This window comes from Desmodus rotundus, chromosome 2, assembly GCF_022682495.2.
Source record: "Desmodus rotundus isolate HL8 chromosome 2, HLdesRot8A.1, whole genome shotgun sequence".
NCBI lineage: Eukaryota > Metazoa > Chordata > Mammalia > Chiroptera > Phyllostomidae > Desmodus > Desmodus rotundus.
This window is the reverse complement of record NC_071388.1, coordinates 164,728,702-164,750,731: the sequence shown is the minus strand read 5'-3', so window position 1 is coordinate 164,750,731 and position 22,030 is coordinate 164,728,702. Positions and strand designations below refer to the sequence as shown.

Here is a 22,030-nt window from a genome sequence, read left to right as displayed (position 1 = left end):
AAATTGTAGTGTCAGGATTCCATTCTCTACCTTTTCTTCTTGTCAGAAGAAGTGAAAAGATGTGTTCATTTAAAAAGAGGACCTGTAGTTTATAAACAACTCACTACCATCATGGGAAGAAGGGGAACCTTCATAAACCAATATTTGTGCTCTAAGCAAACAAATGTGAGATGATTGGACTATTTGAATATCCCAAATAGGTTGGTATTGAGATAAGGAAGTTATATAGTGATGGTCCTCCGGAAACAAAATGGCTTTGATTTTGGCTTCTAAACCAAGTTACTAAATTTAAACCCACTCTTGGCTTATAGGGTTATAGTTTTAATGGAAGTATAATATCTGTTAAAGTGCCCATCACATTAACAACATAATAGTGTTATTTTATCTCTGCTTTGGGGTTTTTATTTTTTATCATTTTAAGATGGTTTAATTCCTTGTGCGGACATAGCTAGTTTTAGTATTATCTATTATTGCTATTACCTTGGCAAAAACCAAATACATCTAAGATGCCCATATTCCATGACTCTTTCTTTCCCTTTAAAAATTATTTTCAATTTGAAAAGTATTTCTCTGTGGTGCTGAGAGCTTTCAATCCTTGCTCATTGGAAATAAAAACAATATAGTTCTTTTTTCCCCCAGCCCATTTTAGACTTTGTGAGATACTGATCTTTTCAGCTCTGTCTTTGGTTGGTCTTTCTGTACACCAGAAGTGCAGCTTTTCTTCACTCGTGGTCTCAGAAGGCAGCCACAACCCCGGATCAAACTCTTCATGCTGCCTGTTCCCCAGGACTGTCTCATTCTCCAGGGCACTAACTAGATCAGCATCTTTCCCCTGCTTCCACAGCATGACATGCAAAGGTTATTACAAGAATATAACTAAAGCCCTGACTGGAGTGGTGACGTGGATTAAGTGCCAGCCTGTGAACCAAAGGGTTGCTAGTTCGATTCCCAGTCGGGGCACATCCCTGGGTTGCAGGCCAAGTCTCCAGTTGGGGGCGTACCAGAAGCAACCACACCTCGATGTTTTTCTTCCTCACTTTCTCCCTCCCTTCCCCTCTCTCTACAAGTAAATAAATAAATCTTTTTTAAAAAGAATATAACTAAAATTGTAAATTTTTAAAAAATTACAACCAGTCTATAAGCTGAATTTTTCTAGAATTGTTTTTCCTTCTTAAAGATGAAAAGAAATCACTTAAGAGCACATGAGGCATGCCTAAAAGAAAAACATAACGTTATAAAGATAAATGTGAAATGTAGTTCACCAGTATAATCGATATTGTGCTTGCAGGTAAATTTAAAAGAGCCACCTGTTTCTGTGATTTAAATATCATTGTTCTTTTGTGCCACAGATCTAAAAGTGTCTTGGTACAGCAAAGACAAGAAAATCAAGCCATCTCGGTTCTTTAGAATGACTCAATTTGAAGACACTTACCAGCTGGAAATTGCTGAAGCTTATCCAGAAGATGAAGGAATTTACACTTTTGTTGCTAATAATGCTGTAGGTCAAGTATCAAGCACAGCCAACTTGAGACTGGAAGGTAGAGTAAAACAACTTTAAGAACCACATTTCGAAATAGATCTAATCTCACGTCGGTAACAATCACTAACGATTTCATGTAAATCATTCTTGGTCTTATCATTGTCTTTTAATGCAACTAATCATTTTCATGTTACATGTCATGTTCTCACTTTTCATTTACGCCTTCTCATCATGAATCATATGCCGTCATTTTTTTATTTTTATTTTTGGGCCCGGCTTTGTCTCCATAACGTTTTGTAATGCGTTGCTCTCATCACCAGCTCTCCTGCTTCCTGATCAGCATGTATCAGAATGGGGAGAAATGTACTTAAATAAATAGGCATATTTGTTTTCTCATTCAGTTAGGATAAAAATTTAAATGTTTTTAAATCTGAGGGTGTTGCCATGCCCCCATTTTGTGGACATAATTCTGACTTCACAGCAGCGACAGTGGACGACTTCAGGTTTGTGTACCAGCATCGGTACTCGCCATCATTCAAAGAATGCCTGTGGGTTGGGGGGCCCAGTCCTGAGATGGTTCAGCATTTCTGTTACTTGGGTCTCTTAAATTACAGTCAGAAACACTTCTTCGGTGATGGGGGGAGGGCCACCTCCATTCAAAATAAGAAAACAATATTTTGTTTTTACAGAGTATTTCTCCTGAGCTAATTTTATCTGTATAGTACTGAGTATATATAAATACATAAGGATTGGGGCAACTTTTGATTTTTTTTTCCCTCCAATTGTAAACAAATTATAAAACCAGATATTTTCTTAGTAATTTAAAGTGGTTTGAAAAGTAGAAAAGCTGCTTTTATAACCAGAGGGGGGGGGAATAAAAACAGAAAATGAGAATACCTATGCTGAATCGCATACTCACCACTGTCTTCATGAACAATATAGTGAGGTTCTTTAGACTATTGATGTCTCAGTTTGTCTGGAAAATGGAAGTGAACTTGTATGACTTTGAAGCAATGGTGGCATACATTGCCAAGGCGTTAGGATTGGACTGGATGCTAGTCTGCTGTTGAAATTTGCGACAGACCTCGCCCCAGATGAATTCCGGTTTCAGTGCAGGATACAACATTAAAGGTTGGCATGCTTCTTTTCAGGATTTAGCAAACTTGAAGAAGTTACATCAGACTCCCAATGGCATGTCTCTTCATCATTTTCATTTAAGAAGGAGTCCCTTGGCCAAAAGCCCATCTTCATCCAGCCTCTACCAAGCCTCAGGGTGCACTGCGGGGAGACAGTCAGATTTCATGCAAGGGTTTCTGGCATTCCCAGGCCAGAAATCCAGTGGTTTCATAACCAGCAGCCAATTCTACCAACAAAAGATATAGTTTTCCATTTTGAGGCGTCCACAGGCATGGTTTTAATGCTTATAGTTGATGCTTACTCAGAGCATGCTGGGCAGTACTCTTGCAAAGCAGCCAATAGCGCTGGGGAAGCCACTTGTGCAGCTACACTCACAGTGACTCCAAAAGGTAAAGCCCATCTTGCTTCAAAGACTTTGATTTGCTGCCTACCTCCTACTCCCCCTGTTACTAATGAGAGTCTCAGCTGTCTGTCTCATTGCATATTGTGGTCAGTCCATAATATACTAACAAAATAACTCCCAACAAGTGCCCCCCTCCAGGTCTCCATGATGGGATAATCTACGTATATACTTTAAATCTCACTATGTGTTCTGTGTATTACATTAGTAATTATTTTGTTAGGCATCAATTCTGATTAATATTTTTACTTTTCTAAACAACATCTCATGCATCATTAATGATCTATTTGCTGTATATTCTTTACAACGTATGTTGTGGAGAGAGGATAGATGTTACAGAGAGGGACAGAGAGACTGGCTCTGTGTAATTGCAATGCCAGCAGAAGAAAGAAACCAGACACTACATGGCATCCACATGAGCCTCATCACCCATTCATCACATTCACCACTGGGTCACTGGGAATGGATTTCCTTTTGTGTGCTCCTGACATCTTAGAGCATACTGAGTCTGGCATGCTGCTTCCAAGTGACAATGATGTCTTTCATCTTCATCTTCCATGCCATTTTGTGTTACTAACCTAGCCAAGTGACAAAGCTTAGATCTTAATATTCTTTTTTTTTCTTGTCACTTGATTATACAGTGCAAGCCCTAGCTAGGCAAAGTTCTGGGAAAGATGTAAGAGAGTCCACCAAGCCCCAGGCAGTGGCAGATTCCTCTTTCACAAAGCAGGAGAGCAAAGTATCCCAAAAAGAAATTAAGTCATTTCAAGGATCATCATATGAATGTGAAATGCAGGTTTTTGAAAGTATATCTCAAAGTTCCAACCACACAGCTGCATTCGTTCAAGGTGTAGGGTCGCACCATCCTGCATCCCTTTCACAACTTGCAAAAAGCACTGGATTATCTGAGAAATATTCTGAAGAGATGATGGACAAGAGGCCAAAGATTCTTCTGCATCTTCAAGACCTCTCTGTCAAGTGCGGTGACACTGCTCAATTCCTCTGTGTTTTAGAAGATGAGTCTTCTGTTGATGTAACCTGGACTCATGAGGGTGTAAAGATAGAGGACTCTGAGAGAGTGAAGCAGTCACAAAATGGAAATACTCAGTTTCTTATCATACATAATGTGCAGCTGGTAGACCAAGGATTGTACAGCTGTACTGTACACAATGAGTATGGAGAGAAGACAACATCAGCAGTACTAAGCGTAGAAGGTGGTTATTTGATTTTTACCTATGACTTACATCATTTCATCCTCATCGCTTCCTGCAGCTTTTCTGCCATGCAAATTGAATCAATGAATATATTAATTAGAGTATCTCTAAATTAGCGATCTATTATCAGTGGCTTATGAAAGTCAGCCAAGTCACTGGCCAAACTTTCCAGTCTAGATTTAGGAAGTATAACTTGCAAATCCACATTCAGGAAGTTAATGTTCATTTCACATGTACTGCCTTTTCTAATATTTACCAAATATGCCACCTAGGAACTTTAAGGAGTTATAGCTTAAGTATATATTGAGTATTTATTATTGTGCCTGATGCTGTGCTAAATTTAAATGTAATTGTTTTAGTATAAGGAGGTTCAAAAATTCTATTTGCCCTTCATTTTTATGTGGATGTTCTAGCTGTTTACAAGAAAGCCATGAAAATTAAAAATTGGGCACTTGAAGTAACAGGGCTCTGTCTGGACCAAAATTAGTAGTCCATAGATATTCTCAATAAGTCATGCTGCTTTTACAGCCTCAGATCATTATTTTTGTTGTTGTTGTACTTGATTCTCCCCCGTGTCTGGAAAGGCATAAAAAAATTGGTCTGGGCAAAGGATAGCTTCTTGCTCTTATCCATGGACTTTCCTTTTATATACTAATGAAACAAGACCATTATTCTTCACTTGCTAGAAGTCCATGCTGCGCACCTGCAGACAAAGCAGCTTCCCTGGAAGGAAGCCGGTAGAAGAAGTTCGGGCACCTCTAGGGCCTATTGAGAGCTGTGGCCTCAGGTTCTTCCCTGATCTGACCGTACCATTTTTGAGTCATTAGACAGGAGCCAAGGCAATACATACAGTGCCTGTTCACAGCCATCTCTACCCCACACTTGGAAATTGGCTCATTAATTCACCTAATATAATTACAATATTCATTCCCCAAAGGGAGGCTTTTTTTCTTTCTTAAGCTGACATTTTGTTCTATAGCTATTGCTGGTTATACTTCCAAAGCCTACAAAAGAAATATCTCAAGAACTGAATCTAGTTATGCAAATAAGATGGAAAATTCCACCATCCAGAGAGTTGACCTCAGCTGCTAGCTAGCACAGTAGTCACAGGGTTACTGTTTATCTGGAGTTGATATCTACAAGCCATGTAGGTGACAACTGTGATAGTTTCTGCAGCAATGTAATTGGGACTTAGCTGTGCTGTGGAGGCGGGAGAAATGTGGATCTTTCCACTTATTTCCAAAGGAACCCAGTGCCACAGCACAGTGCTTGGAAGTCAAGTTCCCAGAGGGGAATTGATTGGACATTTTTTTGCCCCAGGAATTCTAGTTCCAATGAAATATTATTAAAGTGCTCTTGGGATATGAATAGTTTTTTCTTGGAAAGTCCAGACTGCCTTATTTGATCTTAGGAGAGTTAAAACATAAGTCACTTTTAAGTGAAGAGTGAAGGATCGAGCACCGTTATCCAATTACCTAACATAAGGCCAGTTTTTACATGTTCCTCTTTTATTTTGGCCGCATAACTTTACATAGTCCACAGAGTTGTCTGCAAAGATCCAGTAAGAATGTAAGGCCCATAAGTCAGTGTAAGTTGAGTTCTTACGTGCATAGCAAGCATAGATATTTCCTCTATTTGTTTCAGAACTAACGTGCTGCTTTTCTTCTCATCCTAATGACATTCCATCTTCTCAATTCAACATGTGTTTTACTCTTACAGACGTAGCTAATTTATTCCTTTTCCTGACTTTATTCTTACCTAGCAAAAGAATCGCAAACCAGAGCAGTTACAAAAATTACCCTGGGTTCAGACACTAAAAGTATTAAAACACTCAAAGAGTCACAGATTAAAACAACCCGTGAAGTAAAGAGAGAATCATCAAAGAAAACGTCAAGTTTGTCATTAACTTCATGCCAGAGACCACAAGGAACTGAGAGGCCAGGGAGTCCAGCACGCTGGCCCAAGGCCGCACAGGCCAGGGGACGAGAGCGGCACCGGGGCACCTGCCGTTCTGAAGAAGCTGCCCCAGAGATGATTGTGTCTAAAGACTGTACCTTTTCCTTGTGTAATAAAAGCAATTTTGATTGGATGCCTCTCTGTTTTGCTTAATGTGTAATTGGACTTTGGGTAGTTTAATGTTTTAAAGATGGTTCCAATCAAAAGAGTATTACTAGCTGAAAATGCTTAATTCTGCAGGAGAAATTGGGAATAGCCATCAACTAAAGGTGGCATGTCAGAAAATGCATGTTCCTTCTAAATATGACTTCCTCTCTTAGCAAGTGTTCAGTCAATAAGACATTAAAAAAAACCAAATTTTCCTTTAACTTGTGAATTGCTTTTCTGAATGCATGTAAAGGCATGGAGAATTACAGAACTAAATGTGGAAATTTCATAGAGAATAGAAAATAAAAATGTTTTGAAATCTTTCTGTCAATACTGTCATCTACTTTATCAGCTCATTGATTTGTTTGGCATGAAATTTTTTCCTGCATTTGGGGGATGTAGTTTTCTATTATAAAAGAGAAAAATTATAATTGTATGAATTGTAAATTGAGGAAGAAAGTATGTGGAGTTAATCATTAAAACTTCTTTATATTTTTTTTCCTTTTTAGCCCATGAATCAATTTTACATGAGAGGATTGAACAGCAGATTGAGGTGGAGATGAAAGGTATTGAATGTGAGATTTAAGTAGAAATTTTGAAGGATTAATAGAATCCTTGAGCTGCCTTCTTTCTTTTTTAGTATTATTGAGAAAAATGACATAGATGTACAAATATATCTCTTAGAGTATATATTATTACTATGTCGCATGCCTGGTTCAGTATGCTGATGGTTACATGCATTTCATAGTAATTTGTTTTATAGTAATTTAAAATCTTGAATTTAAAATTTATCAGCCATATTCAATTTCATGTTTGCAGCCATTTTCAAAAGTGTGTATTAGGAAAAGTTGGAATCTTAATGCATGAAATCATGAAATAGAAGTTTGTTTTCAAAATCACAGTGAATTAAATTGAACAGTAGACCATAACCTAGTTGCCATACTCAGAATGCAATGTCATGAATGAATTATGATTGAAATGCGACTTTATTCAGGGTGTGTGAGAAATGTTACATTCCCATTCTGGTTTACACTTCATGCACATATATCATTTTAACATTGATATGTCTCTTACACTGGCTTGCAGATAGCTGCCGTCCGTGATCCTTATTGCCTGCTTTTCTTTGTATAACATTGTGACTTGATGGCTGTATTAGTTCGAATAAACGCCTTCTCATTTTATTTAGCTATTTATGGTTATAGTTCTTGTATATATTTTGAAAATAGTTGATTCTCAAAAATAAAATAATTTAACCTACAATCAAAAGGATCAGAAAGGGCGTTTATTCCACTCTCTGCAAGTCAGGTAAGATTTCCCTCTTAGCCATCAAAGGAACAAAGTTTTCCTGCTCTCAAAACAAATATGCACAGGAACATGTTATTTTGAAATGCATTTTTGCTTGTTCAAGAAGAAATTTCAACAGTTTGAAGAAAAGACCAGACAACGAACGATTTTCGTGTCAGAATCTTTTAAACAGAGCATGGTGTTGCGTTTATTCGAACAAATATGGTGAGTGAATTTTTTTATGGATTTGTGAGAATCTGTAGCATGCATTTCATTTCCTATTTTGCAATTTCATTTATTTTCAACTTTTTCAAATACTATGGAAAATAGTAAAGTGCTTTATAATTTAACTTTTTTCCAGAGTTATTCTCTGAGGAGGAATCTGAACATTCCGAAAGAGATACACGTGATGCCTTTTCAGATTCTGAAGACATAGAGCTCAGCTCCATGGCTGCTAGAAGATATGCAAGTAGAATATTATCTACAAGCTCCTGGCCTGAATATTTCAAGCCTTCTTTTACCCAAAAACTTATGTTTAAGTATGTTTTAGAGGGTGAACCTGCTGTTTTTACATGTAGATTAATTGCCTGTCCAACTCCAGAAATGACTTGGTTCCATAACAATCGGCCTATCCCAACAGGTCTCCGACGGGTTATAAAAACTGAGAGTGATTTACATGATCACTCTTCCAGCTTAGAGATCCAAAGGGTCCAAGACAGAGATTCTGGAAGTTATAGATTGTTAGCAATTAATAGTGAAGGGTATGCTGAATCAACAGCATCACTGCTCGTTATCCAAAAAGGGCAAGATGAGAAATATTTAGAATTTCTGAAAAGGGCAGAACAGACACAGGAAGATGAGGAGACGGTAGCTGAAAAGAGAGAAGATAGGGTGAGGGTTGATCTGAGGTTTACTGGTTCTCCCTTTAACAAAAAACAAGATGTGGAGCAAAGGGGAATGATGCGAACTATTCACTTCAAGACAGCAAGTCCTGGCAAGAAAACAGATTTTATGTATGATGAAGAATATTTAGAAAGTAAATCTGACATAAGAGGGTGGCTTAATGTAGGTGAAAATTTCCTGGATGAGGAGACCAAAATGAAGTTGCAACGTTTACGAGAGGCTAGAAAAATGTTACTGGAGAAAAAGAAATTATCTCTTTTGGACATGTCTTCTGAACTAAGCTCTAGAACTTTGAGAAGTGAAGCTAGTAATAAAGATATTCTGTTCTCTAGAGAAGAAATAAAAAGCAAGTCATATTCTGATCTAGCTGAAACTAGAGATAACATAGAATATTCAGCTGAGGGTATTGTCCAAAATCCATATGCCCTTCCTAATCAAATGGATCAAAGCATAGAATCTGGAGAATCTCCCACAAGTTTTCCAACTACTTTCGATGAAGAAATTTTCCAGACAGAAATAAGAATGAGCCAAGAGGCATCTCTAAGAGAAAGTCTACCAAAAGACCATTTATATGATAGTGTTCTAATAAATGAGAATAGCCAAGCAAAAAGACAAGTTGAAGAAATTATGACCAAAACTGAAATTGGAGAGTCATCTAAATCTATCACTAATGTACATAAGAACAAGGGACTATATGCCAGTGAATCTTTTGGTACACCTACAAGTATCAAAGAAAATGAAGAACTCAATACTGAAAGAATAAGAAAGGGTGATTTGAGAGAATTACAGTACTCTACTTCCACAAGAGTTGATGAATTCAAAACTGAACAGGAAGAAAAAACCACAAGATATCTTGAAAATTCTTTTCAAAAATATCTGCCACGTTGCCCACCTTCATTTCTTCAAGAAATTGAATCTCAAGAGGTTTATGAAGGTGATAGTTGTAAATTTTTGTGTCACTTTCAAGGTCACCCTCAACCCATAGTGATGTGGTATCACAATGATGTACCAATCCCACGAAATCAAGGCATTGCCATTCACACCTTGGAAAATTATTCAGCGTTAACTTTTTCTTCTGTTCATCCTCAAAATGAAGGTTCTATCACCTGCGTGCTGTTTAACCAATACGGAACAGTGAAGACAACCAGCACACTGAAAGTGACAGCAAAACAAAGGCATGGTGTCAAAGCCCAGAGAGGCCCAGTGCTGCACGACTACACTGACGAGAACGAAGAGCTGGCATTGGTGTTTGACCAAGCAGAAGACCTTCTTCTATCTTTTAGACAAGAAGGCCAAACCAATCTCCGGGTGTTACAAACTAACCCAGCAGTTACTCCCTCTGAAGATGCAGAATTGCTTTCCTTTCCTGTAGAAATTCAGGTAACAGCAGCAACTCCTACCCCAGAACAGGATAAAGAGTCAAGAGAATTGTTTCCATCTGAAGCGTTGGAACCTAAAGCAACACCTAGACATGAGGCTACACAGTCACCCAAACACAAATTTATATTTTCATCTGATATTACTAATGAGCCACCAAAAGTATTACAAGAAATGCCAAGGCACGCCTGGTGTAGAGAAGGGGATTTCATAGTACTTGAATGTTTACTCTCGGGTGAGCCAAAGCCCATGGTAGCATGGTTTCAAAATGGAGTCCCTTTAACCCAGAACCAAAAGTTTCAGTTTGAAGAGGTGAATTGTAGCCACAGATTATATATTAATGATGTTGATGTTCAAGATTCTGGAAAATATAAATGTGTTGCTGAAAACAATTCAGGAACAGCTGAGAGTGTTTCGTATCTCACAGTGGAACCTGTCACTCACAGGGAATATAGTCAATTGGAAAATATTGGTGGAATTTATGAAAAATATTACAAAGATCAACAAATTCAGGGAGAATCTGTAAGGGCACATTTGTACGATTATCCAGCTGGTTCTTTTACTTCCCAATCTTATGTACAAGAATATTCTGTAAGGGAGTATTTTCAAGACCTTGAGACGACTGAGCAGATAGACCAGAAACGCCCTGTTCATTGCACATCCTCTAGAGAAAAACTACCTAGATTTATGCAGGTTGCCTCTAGGTCCATAAAAACCAACAGGCCTATCAGGGCTGAACTCATACAATGTCAAGATGAATGGGAAGAAGAACATGCAGATAAAAATTCAAAGCTACACCAAGCAGAGGGTACTATTTACCCATTTGTTGATGATTTCAGTGAAGTCAAAATTAGGAAAGAGGTAAGAAATGGTTTTGGAAAACTTGGTGACCCAGAAAGGATACATGTGCGAGAATATGGCCAAAGTGACAATTGCTCAAATATCCACTCTGAGAAAACTTCTGATAGTTATGCTACAAAGGACCCATCTACCCTTGTGTATGAAGAACCCATTGCTGAAGAGAGGTGGTACCCAAGAAAAAAGGTGAAGCATAGAATCATTGCATTTGAAAAGTTACAACGCGTAGAAAAAGGAGTTCTAGAGAAAAGACCTACCAGGAAATCATTTGTTAATCCTCCTCCAAAGAAGCCTGATGACATTGACTTTCCATTAAATCAAAGAGAATCACAATCAAGTAACCTAAAGGCAAACATGCATCACGTAGAGAAAATGTCTCCAAACACTGAACCAGATTCATCTAACATCATAATGAATTTAAAGCTGCTTTCTTCTGAAGCTCATGAGGAACTTAAAGCCCAAGAGAGGGAACAATGGAAAGAAATAGGTCTTCTAGAGCAGTCTGCAGTTTCTGAAAAAGCTGTATATGAAACACCTACTATATTGGACCTAAAGCAGTTTCATTCTCAAATAGAAAATCCAGATTTAAAATTCCAGGAATTAGATAGTAGTCAACCAGAAGAAGCTTATTTTAAAATACAACATCCTGCTTCTGAAACAGCTGATGCTGAGAGCATTGTATTTGATCTAAAACAAATGTATTCTCATATAGGACATCCAGCTAAAGAGTTCCAAGAAGCTAAGCAACAGTGGGAAACACCTCATAAAGAAGAAATTCCCAGCCCTGACATACTACAATTTGATACACAGAATACATCTAAAAGAGTGCAAAATAACATATTTCCTAATCAGGAAATTTCTTCAAGTCAGGACTGGATGGAGAAGAGCTGTACTGATGAAAAGGATTTTTATTTGGAAAAAGAAGTCCAACAGATACAGGAACAAAATTTAGATACTTTAAACACCGATAGTTCTCTTAAATTCTTTCCTGAAGAAATCCACAGCAAATCAGGTGCTCTACTTCAGACCTCATCTGCAGATGTAGGAGAACCTGATATTTCTGAGGAAAAACATTCTTTAGAAAATGGAGATCAAAGTTTCATTTCACTTTTGAAAAAGGCAGCAAGTGCAGAAAAGCTTTTAGAAGTTTGTGAAATAAAGGAAGAACACACTTTGAAACCAGAGTTGGCATCATTTCAAAAGCTGGAGGGAGGTACCCAGGAATATGCCAGTGGAATTCTGGGAGACCACCGAGGTGATGTTCAGGAAGCAGACACACTCCACAGGAAGCTCTCCCTGAGCCAGTGCTTTCCATTCTTGATGACTGAGGAACAACAGAATCCAAATGATGTCTCTGAAGAAGAAAAATTGTACAAAGAAGTTCCAGTTCAAAATGAAACTTTCTTCACTACTGAAGAAGAAAAGATAGAAACTTGTTTTTCTGAAAATCTTCCTAAATTGGACGAGGCACATACAAAGCAAGTAATGGACTCTGAGTCCTCCCTAACACAATATTTACTTGCTGCTGGACAACATGAAGTTCCCGAAACTGAAGACACCAAAGACAAGGCAAAACTTGTCCAGGGTGGATCAATCACATCTATGCAGGTTGAAGAAGTAACTTTCAACACTGTGTATGAATATTACAACCAACAACAAGAATCACTAGGTCGCCCATTTTCTCCTGAATCTGATATTTCCATTGATGTGGGAAGTATAAGCAGTGAAGAAATCTCTGAGTTAGATCAGTTTTATACCCCACCATCCTCTGTTGAACATTTTGAAACTCCAAAGTCTCCTGATTTATATTTTACTCCATTAGATACAACTAAACAACCTTCAACGAGTTCAGGAGGTGAGACTGTTCAAAGAACCACATCTTTAGAGGAAGTTGCCGAAAGGTACTCAACACCTTCAGAAGGCGAGATGGCTGAAAGATATTCCACACCCCCAGGGGAGTCTCTGGAGAGATATTCCACACCCCCAGGGGAGTCTCTGGAGAGATATTCCACACCCCCAGGGGAGTCTCTGGAGAGATATTCCACACCCCCAGGGGACACTCTGGAGAGATATTCCACACCCCCAGGGGAGTCTCTGGAGAGATATTCTACACCTCCAGGGGAGACTCTAGAGAGATATTCCACACCTTCAGGAGGAGAAACAATTGAAAAATATTATATTCCTATTGGAGGACCAAACCCCACTGGAAATGTTAAAAGGTGCCCATCAAAAATAGAAAGGGAGGACAGTACGCCAAATGAGCATTTCCATACACCTACAGGAGAGAGAAGTTCAGGTTATGAAATATGGCGATCTGATTCATTTGGCACACCCAATGAAGCCATCGAACCAAAAGACAATGAAATGCCTCCATCTTTTATTGAACCTCTGACCAAAAGGAAGATCTATGAAAACACAACATTAGGCTTCATTGTTGAAGTTGAGGGCATTCCAGTTCCTGGTGTGAAATGGTATAGAAACAAATCTTTGCTAGAGCCAGATGAACGAATTAAGATAGAAAGGGTGGGTAATGTATGTTCTTTGCAAATTTCTAACATTCAGAAAGGGGAGGGAGGAGAGTACATGTGCCATGCTGTAAACATCATAGGGGAAGCCAAGAGCTTTGCAAATGTCGACGTAGCACCCCAGAAAGAAAGAGCAGTGGCACTCCCACCTCCCGTAACACATCAGCACGTCATGGAGTTTGATTTGGAAAACAGTTCATCATCAAGAACACCTTCTCCTCAAGAAATTGTGTTGGAAGTTGAATTAAGCGAAAAAGATGTTAAAGAATTTGAGAAGCAAGTGAAAATAGTCACAGTTCCTGAATTTACTCCTGATCATAAAAGCATGATCGTGAGTCTAGATGTTCTTCCATTAAATTTAGCAGATCCAAATATGGCCTCAAGAGGGGAAGAAGACAAAGATTTAAAGATTGACTTAGAAGTATTTGAAATGCCTCCTCGTTTTATAATGCCTATTTGTGATTTTAAAGTTCCAGAAAGTTCAGACGCTGTGTTCAAATGTTCAGTCATAGGCATTCCTAGTCCCGAAGTTAAATGGTATAAAGAGTATATGTGTATTGAGCCAGATAACATTAAATATGTGATTAGTGAGGAGAACGGGAGCCACACCCTTAGAATTCGAAATGCCTGTCTTTCCGATAGTGCCACATACAGGTGCAGAGCTGTGAACTGTGTAGGAGAGGCTATCTGCCGGGGATTTCTCACCATGGGAGATTCCGAAGCATTTGCTATGATAACAAGGAAAAGTAAAGTGACTGTAAGCAGTTTGAAGGAAGAGTTAGTCTTAAAGAGTAAATATTCAGGCAGCTTTTTTGAATTTCAGGTAGTGGAAGGGCCTCCCAGGTTTATCAAAGGCATTTCTGACTGTTACGCGCCTGTAGGCATGGCGGCATATTTCCAGTGTTTAGTTCGTGGCTCTCCAAGACCCACTGTTTACTGGTACAAAGACGGGAAATTGCTGCAAGGAGCAAGGTTCAGTGCTGAGGAAAGTGGCATAGGGTTCCACAACTTGTTCATAACAAGCTTAGTGAAAGGTGACGAAGGCGAGTACAGGTGTGTAGCTACCAACCATTCAGGAATGGCCGAGTCCTGTGCAGCGCTCACCCTAATGTAAAGTTTCTGTACAATGTCTTAATGCCTCAATAATTATTACAATTATTTGGAGTGCTTTAACATTTCCCAAATTATACAGATCTAATAAATTTCCAAATATGGCAAGTCTATTTAAATGCATTACATTGAAGACCTCTGAGAAAACAGTTTCTCCATGTGGACGTCTCATATTTGTAATACATGTAAATATTCTGTTATCTAAACTGTGGAATCATCACTGTGTCAATTATGCTGTGAAAAATCAAGCACAATTAAATATTTATTTGACTACCTTATTGTTTGTATTTCTCCTTTATCGTCATTTCTCCTCCTCAAAGTGTTTTAGCAGAACATACCCTCTTTCAGCAGATGAACTATATACGTAAAGTAAAGTGTAAAGCGGAAGACCATGTCAGATGACCACATGCTGACAAGTTGGTAAGGGAAAATCTCTCTGCTCTGAGTATAAGTAGTTTTTGAAATTATAACTCTTTGCAGCCAAATTCATGCCTATTTATTTACTCAAGCTTAAAGTAGATAAAATAAAAAACAGAAATTGAAACCAGCTTTGCCCTTTTGATAACTGACTACATTATCTGTTTGACATTGCATTCTTAGTATATTTTTGGCTTTTACAAATATTTTAATATTAATAACCCACTTCGTAAATGTTTCAAGTCTTGCTGGTTTTGAAGGGGCCAGTGATGCTCTCTGGATAGAGTTCGTCTGGACATTTGCAGAATGTGCAAATGCAGATCTTTCCACTTTTGGAAAATACCTCATTTTCTCAATTTTCAAGATGACATCAAATATAAAATTCAATGTTAATTTAACATTTGCCTGGGGAAAAAAACCTATATTTATATATAGATTTTAAACTCTAGCGCAATGTCAGAATCTTTAAAATTAGGAAAAAAGAAGGTGGAACATTTTTAGAATTCAGGCAATATGGTAATTTGTATTTGTATATAACAAGATAATAAGCTTTCCTGTCTTTTTCACTGAATTTCATTTTTTAAAACTAAAAATTAATAAGCATTCAAATTCAAGATTTATGTGGTTCCAAAGTGGCAATTTGTGTTCAAAATTGAAATTATAATAAATTCTCAAAATCCTTAGCATTGTACCTATGTGCTAATGTGAACCTAAATCTTCTCATATAAAGTATAATAAATATAGAGAAATTTCATTTTTTTATCTGAAAATGAAGGATTGGACCAGAAGTCCTAAAAGGTGATCACTCAGTGCTATGTGTCAGCCCTGTGGTAACTTTTTTTAACATGCTTTAGGATAAATTTGAATTGTCTAACAGATGATGAGAGAAATGATAGAATGTGGTAATGAAATGATGACTCTTTCCTCCCCTCAACCCTTAAATTACTCCCTGGTGCCTAACGACTGTGTTCATCCCCTGCACTGACCAATTTTTAAGTGTCATGATTGGATTAAACATATTAATTTTAACTCTGAAAAATTAAACATTTCATTTTCTAAATGAAATTAACATTAATTTTCTAAAGAATTTATATAAGCAAGCATGTTTACTATGTTTCTTTCATTGTATTACCTTTTTATTCCCACATGGGAATTCCCTAAAAGCCTTCCAAATTAAATAAGCAGATAGGGACATGTGCAGAATGTAGACAGAGCAGTCAGGCTTACACCCTCACCTGCACACCCCCAAAACATCCATTTTACTTGGTTTGAGTCACCATAACTTGTCAAGATGGATACACTCTGTGGAGCAATCTATTCTGCTTTAACCAGTGAGTACACAATATCTGTGATAGCAGTTCTATGTAATGAAATATGTCACATCCTGAATCCCTGAAATAAAACCAACCCAGTACATAGCCATTAGGTAACAGTGAGTAATTATTTATTCTATGCTTAGCCACATAATGGCGGTTTAAATAAGTCAGAAATTCAAGTCATGACAAATGACAAGCACATATTACCCAAATATTTCAGAGCACAGATGAAAACAGTTCAAAAACTGTTTCTTAAAAAAAGAAAGAAAGAAAAGGAAGGAAGAAAGAAAAAGAAAAGAAAGGTTTTAATGCCTTATTGGATTTTCAGGAAGTGCTGAAAAATACACATTTATTTTCATAGGGAGGACTTTATGTGATTCTGCTCATTAGAATTCTGTTCGTCTCAAATGCACTAAACTGGAGGATACGCAGCATAACAATGACTGAATAAAGAAAATTAAGCTTGGCCCACACTTGGCTTATTTATTAATTATTGAAATTTTCAAATTTTCTGACTCAATGGCATATAACTTAAAAGCTTGAAATATTAATTTCTCTGGTGCTGGATAAAGAATTCATTTATTATGTACTGAAATAGACATAATTATTAGCTGCTACAACTGCATGTATTTTTAACCACATCTTTTATGTTTCAGCACATTTGAATTTTATTCACTCTTGTTTATGGTTAATATATGATATTTAGAAATAAAGGAAAATATTTCAGCATATTAGTGAGTAGGGGTATATGCACTATATTCCTAGTCATTCCCTTGACCGATATTTTGGCAGTTCTAGTAAAGGAAAAGCTGACTTGAGTAATACATTATAGGTTAAATTTAAAGTTAACTGGCCACCATTAGTTTGTGAAATTATTCAAATGATTGTATGGCTACTAAATGAAATGATAAATAACTGAGTGGGTATTCTACATGCTATAGGTAAGCTTTACCAGTACATATATAGGTAGCAGACACTAGAGTCCTGCCTTATAAATGCTAGTACGCTAGAACCGAAAGGAATTATAAGACTATTCCATGTGATATAAGTGGAGTGAACTAATAAGATAATAAAACTGCTTTCGAGTAAGGCAATAAAACTACTATTTATGTTCTACATACATAACAGATTTAATGAAAAACCTAATTCCTGATGTCAAATTACACGACTCTCAGTCTGTCATGCATGATACTGTTTAAAGAGTTTCTGTTATTCACTGCTTTGTTTTTCTCTTCCATAATGTTGTACAGATATTTCTTGCACAATAAAATGCAATCAAGGGTTTTTTTCAACTGAAGTTTTATTTAAAATGTAAAAGGAATGGTCCTTGAAAGTGTTTATGAGTAAAGCAAAAGGGTATGGGGCTCTCTACCTACAAGTCAGCCAGCCGGTCCAAGGACAGGCTACCCACAGCACTGCAGTGTGGGTAGAGCTTCACTGTAGTGTAGTGTCATACTGCCTGTGCCTAGGTTTCATAGAGATTCTCAGTGTGTGATCTTGGTTCTGCATTTACACCTCTACCGAACACGAACAAAGGCTCCTGCTCCTCGACCATAGCCAAATCCACTGGGTCCAAGGTTCTTTGTATAGCATCCTTTACCATAGATGTCTCCTTTCTCATTCACAGTTGTTGATTTCTTCCCACACTTGGCACATTGGCACAGTTTTTGCGCCAGGGCTTTCCAGCTCCAGTCTTCCCAGCAGCATTAACAGAATGTGCACATCTGGCACACTTCTCAGCACCTCTGCATTTCTGAGCAAATTTACAACTGGTTGGATTTGTTGCAAGCCTGTGAGGCTGAACACTCTCGGGCTTGATACCGAGTCTCCTGCCCAGTCCGTGTTGAGCATGCCAGGGCCCTGGCCTTTGGGCCCATACTTTTTTTTTTTTTTTTGCTTAAATAACAGACATGTATTTCTCATAGTTATGGAATCTGATAAATCTGAGATGGTCAGAGTAGCAGTATGCTGCATGGTCAGGTTCTGGCTTGTAGATAGTTGCCTTCTTGCTGTGTCCTTAAGTGATGAAGAGAGAGCTCTAGTCTCTCCCTCTGCTTATAACAACGCATACTTCTTTCCATAGCAAGATTTGCAGTAAACCTCTTCATCATGACTTGTCACCATCGTGCAATCTAAAGATTTTCTGCAAACCATACACAGAAAGCAGCAGCAGTGGAAACCTGTAGCACCACACTGCCCCTCTTACACATGATATGCGGTCCTCCCGCAGGCCACATACGCATTCTTCCCTCCCCAAAGGGCCAATTGTGTGGGAGGCAGGGCCATACACTGAGGGCTGAGCTAAGGGGGCCTGCAGGCTTCAGGATCGTGAGGGGGGTTGGGAGCCACAATCAATGTTTTAATGTTGGAGTTGTTTTCTCTCATTTCCGATTCTCCCATTTTCTTGACTAACTTGAGTTAACATACATCTTATTACCAAAGTTTTGCTAGAGTACTATGGCAGTTTACACAGGCCAAAAAGAAGGCTTGCCTTCTAGTAACTGTGAACCATAGTTCTCTTACAAATTCAGATTAAAAATTCCCTGCAGCCCCTTGTTTTGACTAAGGGCTTCAGTTTATATGCAGTAACTAGAATATAGATCATCTATTTGGGAAATTATCAGTCTTCAATTTGATAATGAGGATATTTTTAAACTCAAAAAAATTTTATATGTAGATAACAATTCTGGATCTTTTAAGAAATGGATTTAAATAACCCTGCATTCTTTTATTACAAATATTTAGCCAGCAGTTTTTCAAACTTTAGAGTTGGGATTATATCACAAAAAAATTCATAAGAACATCTTTAAAGTTTATAAACTGTAACACAAATGCAGCGGATTAAAAGTTGCTTTAGTACACTATGTATAATTGTATAATGTGACATAATAAACTAAGGTTAAACATTTAGAAATGTGCTTTTTGATAAGCTAATCTCGGGGTAACCTAATGATTCCAGGAATAAAGCAGAAGGCCATCAACTGGTATACAATTCTTTGACTTTTATTTTTTGTTAAATAAAATTGGTGGTAAAAATAACCATTTTTCCCCATACAGAGTTTTCTAGTTATCTTCTGTCTTCTGATGAAGAAGGACTCCAAACCTATAGCTCTGACCTTCAGTTATCTAAAAGAAGGGAAACACTTGAACTTTTGTCTGAACCTCCAGTTCACTCAACTAAATTTGATTCCCAGAAGCAAGGTAGTGCCCCAGTTTTTATCAAAGAAGTGTCAGATGCTGAAATAAGCGTAGGGGATTTGGCCAAACTGTCTGTTACTGTCACAGGCATTCCCAAGCCTAAAATTCAGTGGTTCTTTAGTGGAGTACCGTTAACACCTTCTGCTGACTACAAATTTGTTTTTGACGGTAATGATCATAGCTTGATCATTCTGTTCACAAAATTTGAAGATGAGGGAGAGTATACATGTGTTGCCAGTAATGAATATGGGCAGACAACATGTAGTGCCTATCTAAAAATAAATTCCAAGGGAGAGGGGCACAACGAGAGTGAACCAGGATCAGCACTGGAGAAACCTCTGGAAAAGCTTGAAGGTCCTTGTCCTCCTTACTTCCTTAAGGAGTTAAAACCAATTCAGTGTGCCCAGGGTCTCCCTGCAGTTTTCGAGTACATGGTGCTTGGAGAGCCTGCACCCACTGTTTTGTGGTTCAGAGAAAACAAGCAGCTTCACACCAATGTTTATTACACTATCATTCACAATCCCGATGGTTCTGGGACGTTCATTGTCAATGACCCTCAGAGGGAAGACAGTGGCCTCTATGTCTGTAAAGCAGAGAACATGTGGGGCGAGTCCACCTGTGCTGCAGAGCTGCTTGTGCTTCTGGAAGCCACAGACATGACGGACACACCCTGCCAAGCAAAGTCCACCCCAGAGGCTCCTCAAGATTTTCCACAGATGTCAAAGGGCCCTGCAGCTGAACCATTTGCCTCAGAGCCGGAAATTGCAGCTTTTGTGAAGGACACCATTTTGAAAGCTGCTTTAATTGCAGAAGAAAAACAGCAGCTTTCTATGGAGCCTATTAAAACCAACGAACTGAGCAGTCCGGTTACCTTAGTAGCTGAGCAATTGCAATCTACGGCCATGTTGGAACAGGATATGCCACCTCCTGAAGGCACCGGGGAATATCCTCCCATCAACAACACTCTTCATGCTCAGCCTACCGAGGAACCACCTCCCAGTTCACATCTGCAGGTTGTCCAGGCCCAGACGACCCTCTCCAAAGAAGATAATCTAATGCTTCAAGAGCCCACATCACAGGCAGTTCTATCAGATACTGAAAGAATTTTCCAAAGTGTCATTTCCATGGGAGAAGTTAGTTCATTAACAGGTGAGCCTCTGAAAACTTTATTAGCTGAACCTGAAGGGAATTATCCATCATCTTCAATAGAAGAACCTCCAACCCATTCATATCCAACCTCTGCGGCAGAGGAAGAACTTTTACCGAAAGAAAAGACAGTATCTGCAGTGGACAAAGAGCAAATAGGGCCTCTTCCAAAGCAAGAGGCGCAAAGTGCTGTCATCGTGAGTCAGAGCTTCGCTGAGGGACATGTGGAAAGTTTTGAGGGTCCTGACATTGTGGTCTCTGAGGTAAACCGTGAGCCCCAGTTCCCTTCGGAACACACGTGCACAGAGGAGGGAGTAATCCTGATGGAAAGTGCAGCTCAACTGGAAAGTACAGCTCAAGATTTTGGGGCCAGGACGGAGGAGAGCAAGTCCTTAAGTTTTCCACTAGTGTGTGAGGAAAAACAGGTACTGCTCAAGGAAGAGCATTCAGAGAACTTGGCAATGCCTCCTAACCAAACCACTGAGTATAAGAAAGAGCCTGTGGTGATAAAGGGTGTGCAGGAAGTGCAGGGATGTAACCTTCTATCTAAGGAAAGTTTGCTTTCTGGTATGCCAGAGGAGCAAAGATTGAACCTGAAAACTCAAATCCGCAGGGCTTTGCAAGCAGCAGTGGCCTGCGAGCAAACGAGTCTTTTCTCTGAGTGGTTAAGAAACATTGAAAAGGTGGAGGTCAAGGCCATAAACTTCACCCAAGAGCCCAAATGCATTTTGTGCACCTACCTTATTACTTCAGTGAAGTCTGTAACAGAAGAATTAACCATCGCTATTGAAGGCATTGATCCTCAAATGGCTGACTTGAAAACTGAATTTAAGGATGCTCTGTGCTCTATTATATGTGAGGAAGTAAACATCTTAACAGCTGAGGATCCTAGAATTCAGAAAGGAGCCAAAACAGGCTTGCAGGAAGAAATGCCTTCTTTTTCAGACTCACAGAAGGTTGAAGCTATCACTGAACCAGACATTGAATCTAAATATTTTGTCTCAGCAGAAGAAGTCAGTTATTTTAATGTGGAAAGTCAGGTCAAAGTTGCAGATACAACTCTCACTGGTGGGGTTGCTACAGCTGCTACATCTGATGAAAAACAGGATGAGGTACCAAAACTTCCTGAGGAAAAAGACAGACCCTCTGAAAGTGGCTCTGAGGAGGCTGGGCTAGTAGAGACACAGGAAGCTGAGGGTAGCTTAGTCAAAGAGGGGGCCCCTGTTATTCATGCATGCTTGGCAGACACTGTTGCTGAGGAAGGTGACATCGTAAACCTCACGTCGTCCATAACAAATGCCAAAGAGGTAAATTGGTATTTTGAGGGTAAACTGGTGCCTTCAGATGAAAAGTTCAAGTGTTTCCAAGATCAAAATACATATACGTTAGTAATTGACAGTGTAAATACAGAAGAACATCAAGGAGAGTATACCTGTGAGGCCTTGAATGACCACGGAAAAACAGCAACTTCGGCAAACCTCACTGTAGTCAAAAGAGGTTGGAGATTAAGGATTAAGTAGATCAAGCTCTAACATTCACCGGATTGTAATGATTTAGGTTTC

At 38.6% G+C, this 22,030-nt stretch overlaps 1 protein-coding gene and 1 pseudogene across 2 annotated transcripts in view; one reads left to right on the top strand and one right to left on the bottom strand.

Moving 5' to 3' along the window:
• The window catches only part of TTN (titin), a 272,029-nt gene that overhangs the window by 47,723 nt on the left and 202,276 nt on the right, over positions 1 to 22,030 (top strand). The window contains exons 44-46 of one of the 2 annotated variants that reach the window (XM_053918810.1): positions 1,350 to 1,538; positions 6,844 to 6,900; positions 19,182 to 21,965. In XM_053918810.1, the coding sequence (XP_053774785.1) occupies positions 1,350 to 1,538; positions 6,844 to 6,900; positions 19,182 to 21,965 (3,030 nt within the window). Of the gene's footprint in view, positions 1 to 1,349; positions 1,539 to 6,843; positions 6,901 to 7,979; positions 14,660 to 19,181; positions 21,966 to 22,030 lie in introns of those variants that run through there. The other variant, XM_045196248.2, reaches the window with a different exon arrangement.
• On the bottom strand, positions 17,642 to 18,349 carry LOC112305731 (cysteine and glycine-rich protein 2-like; annotated as a pseudogene).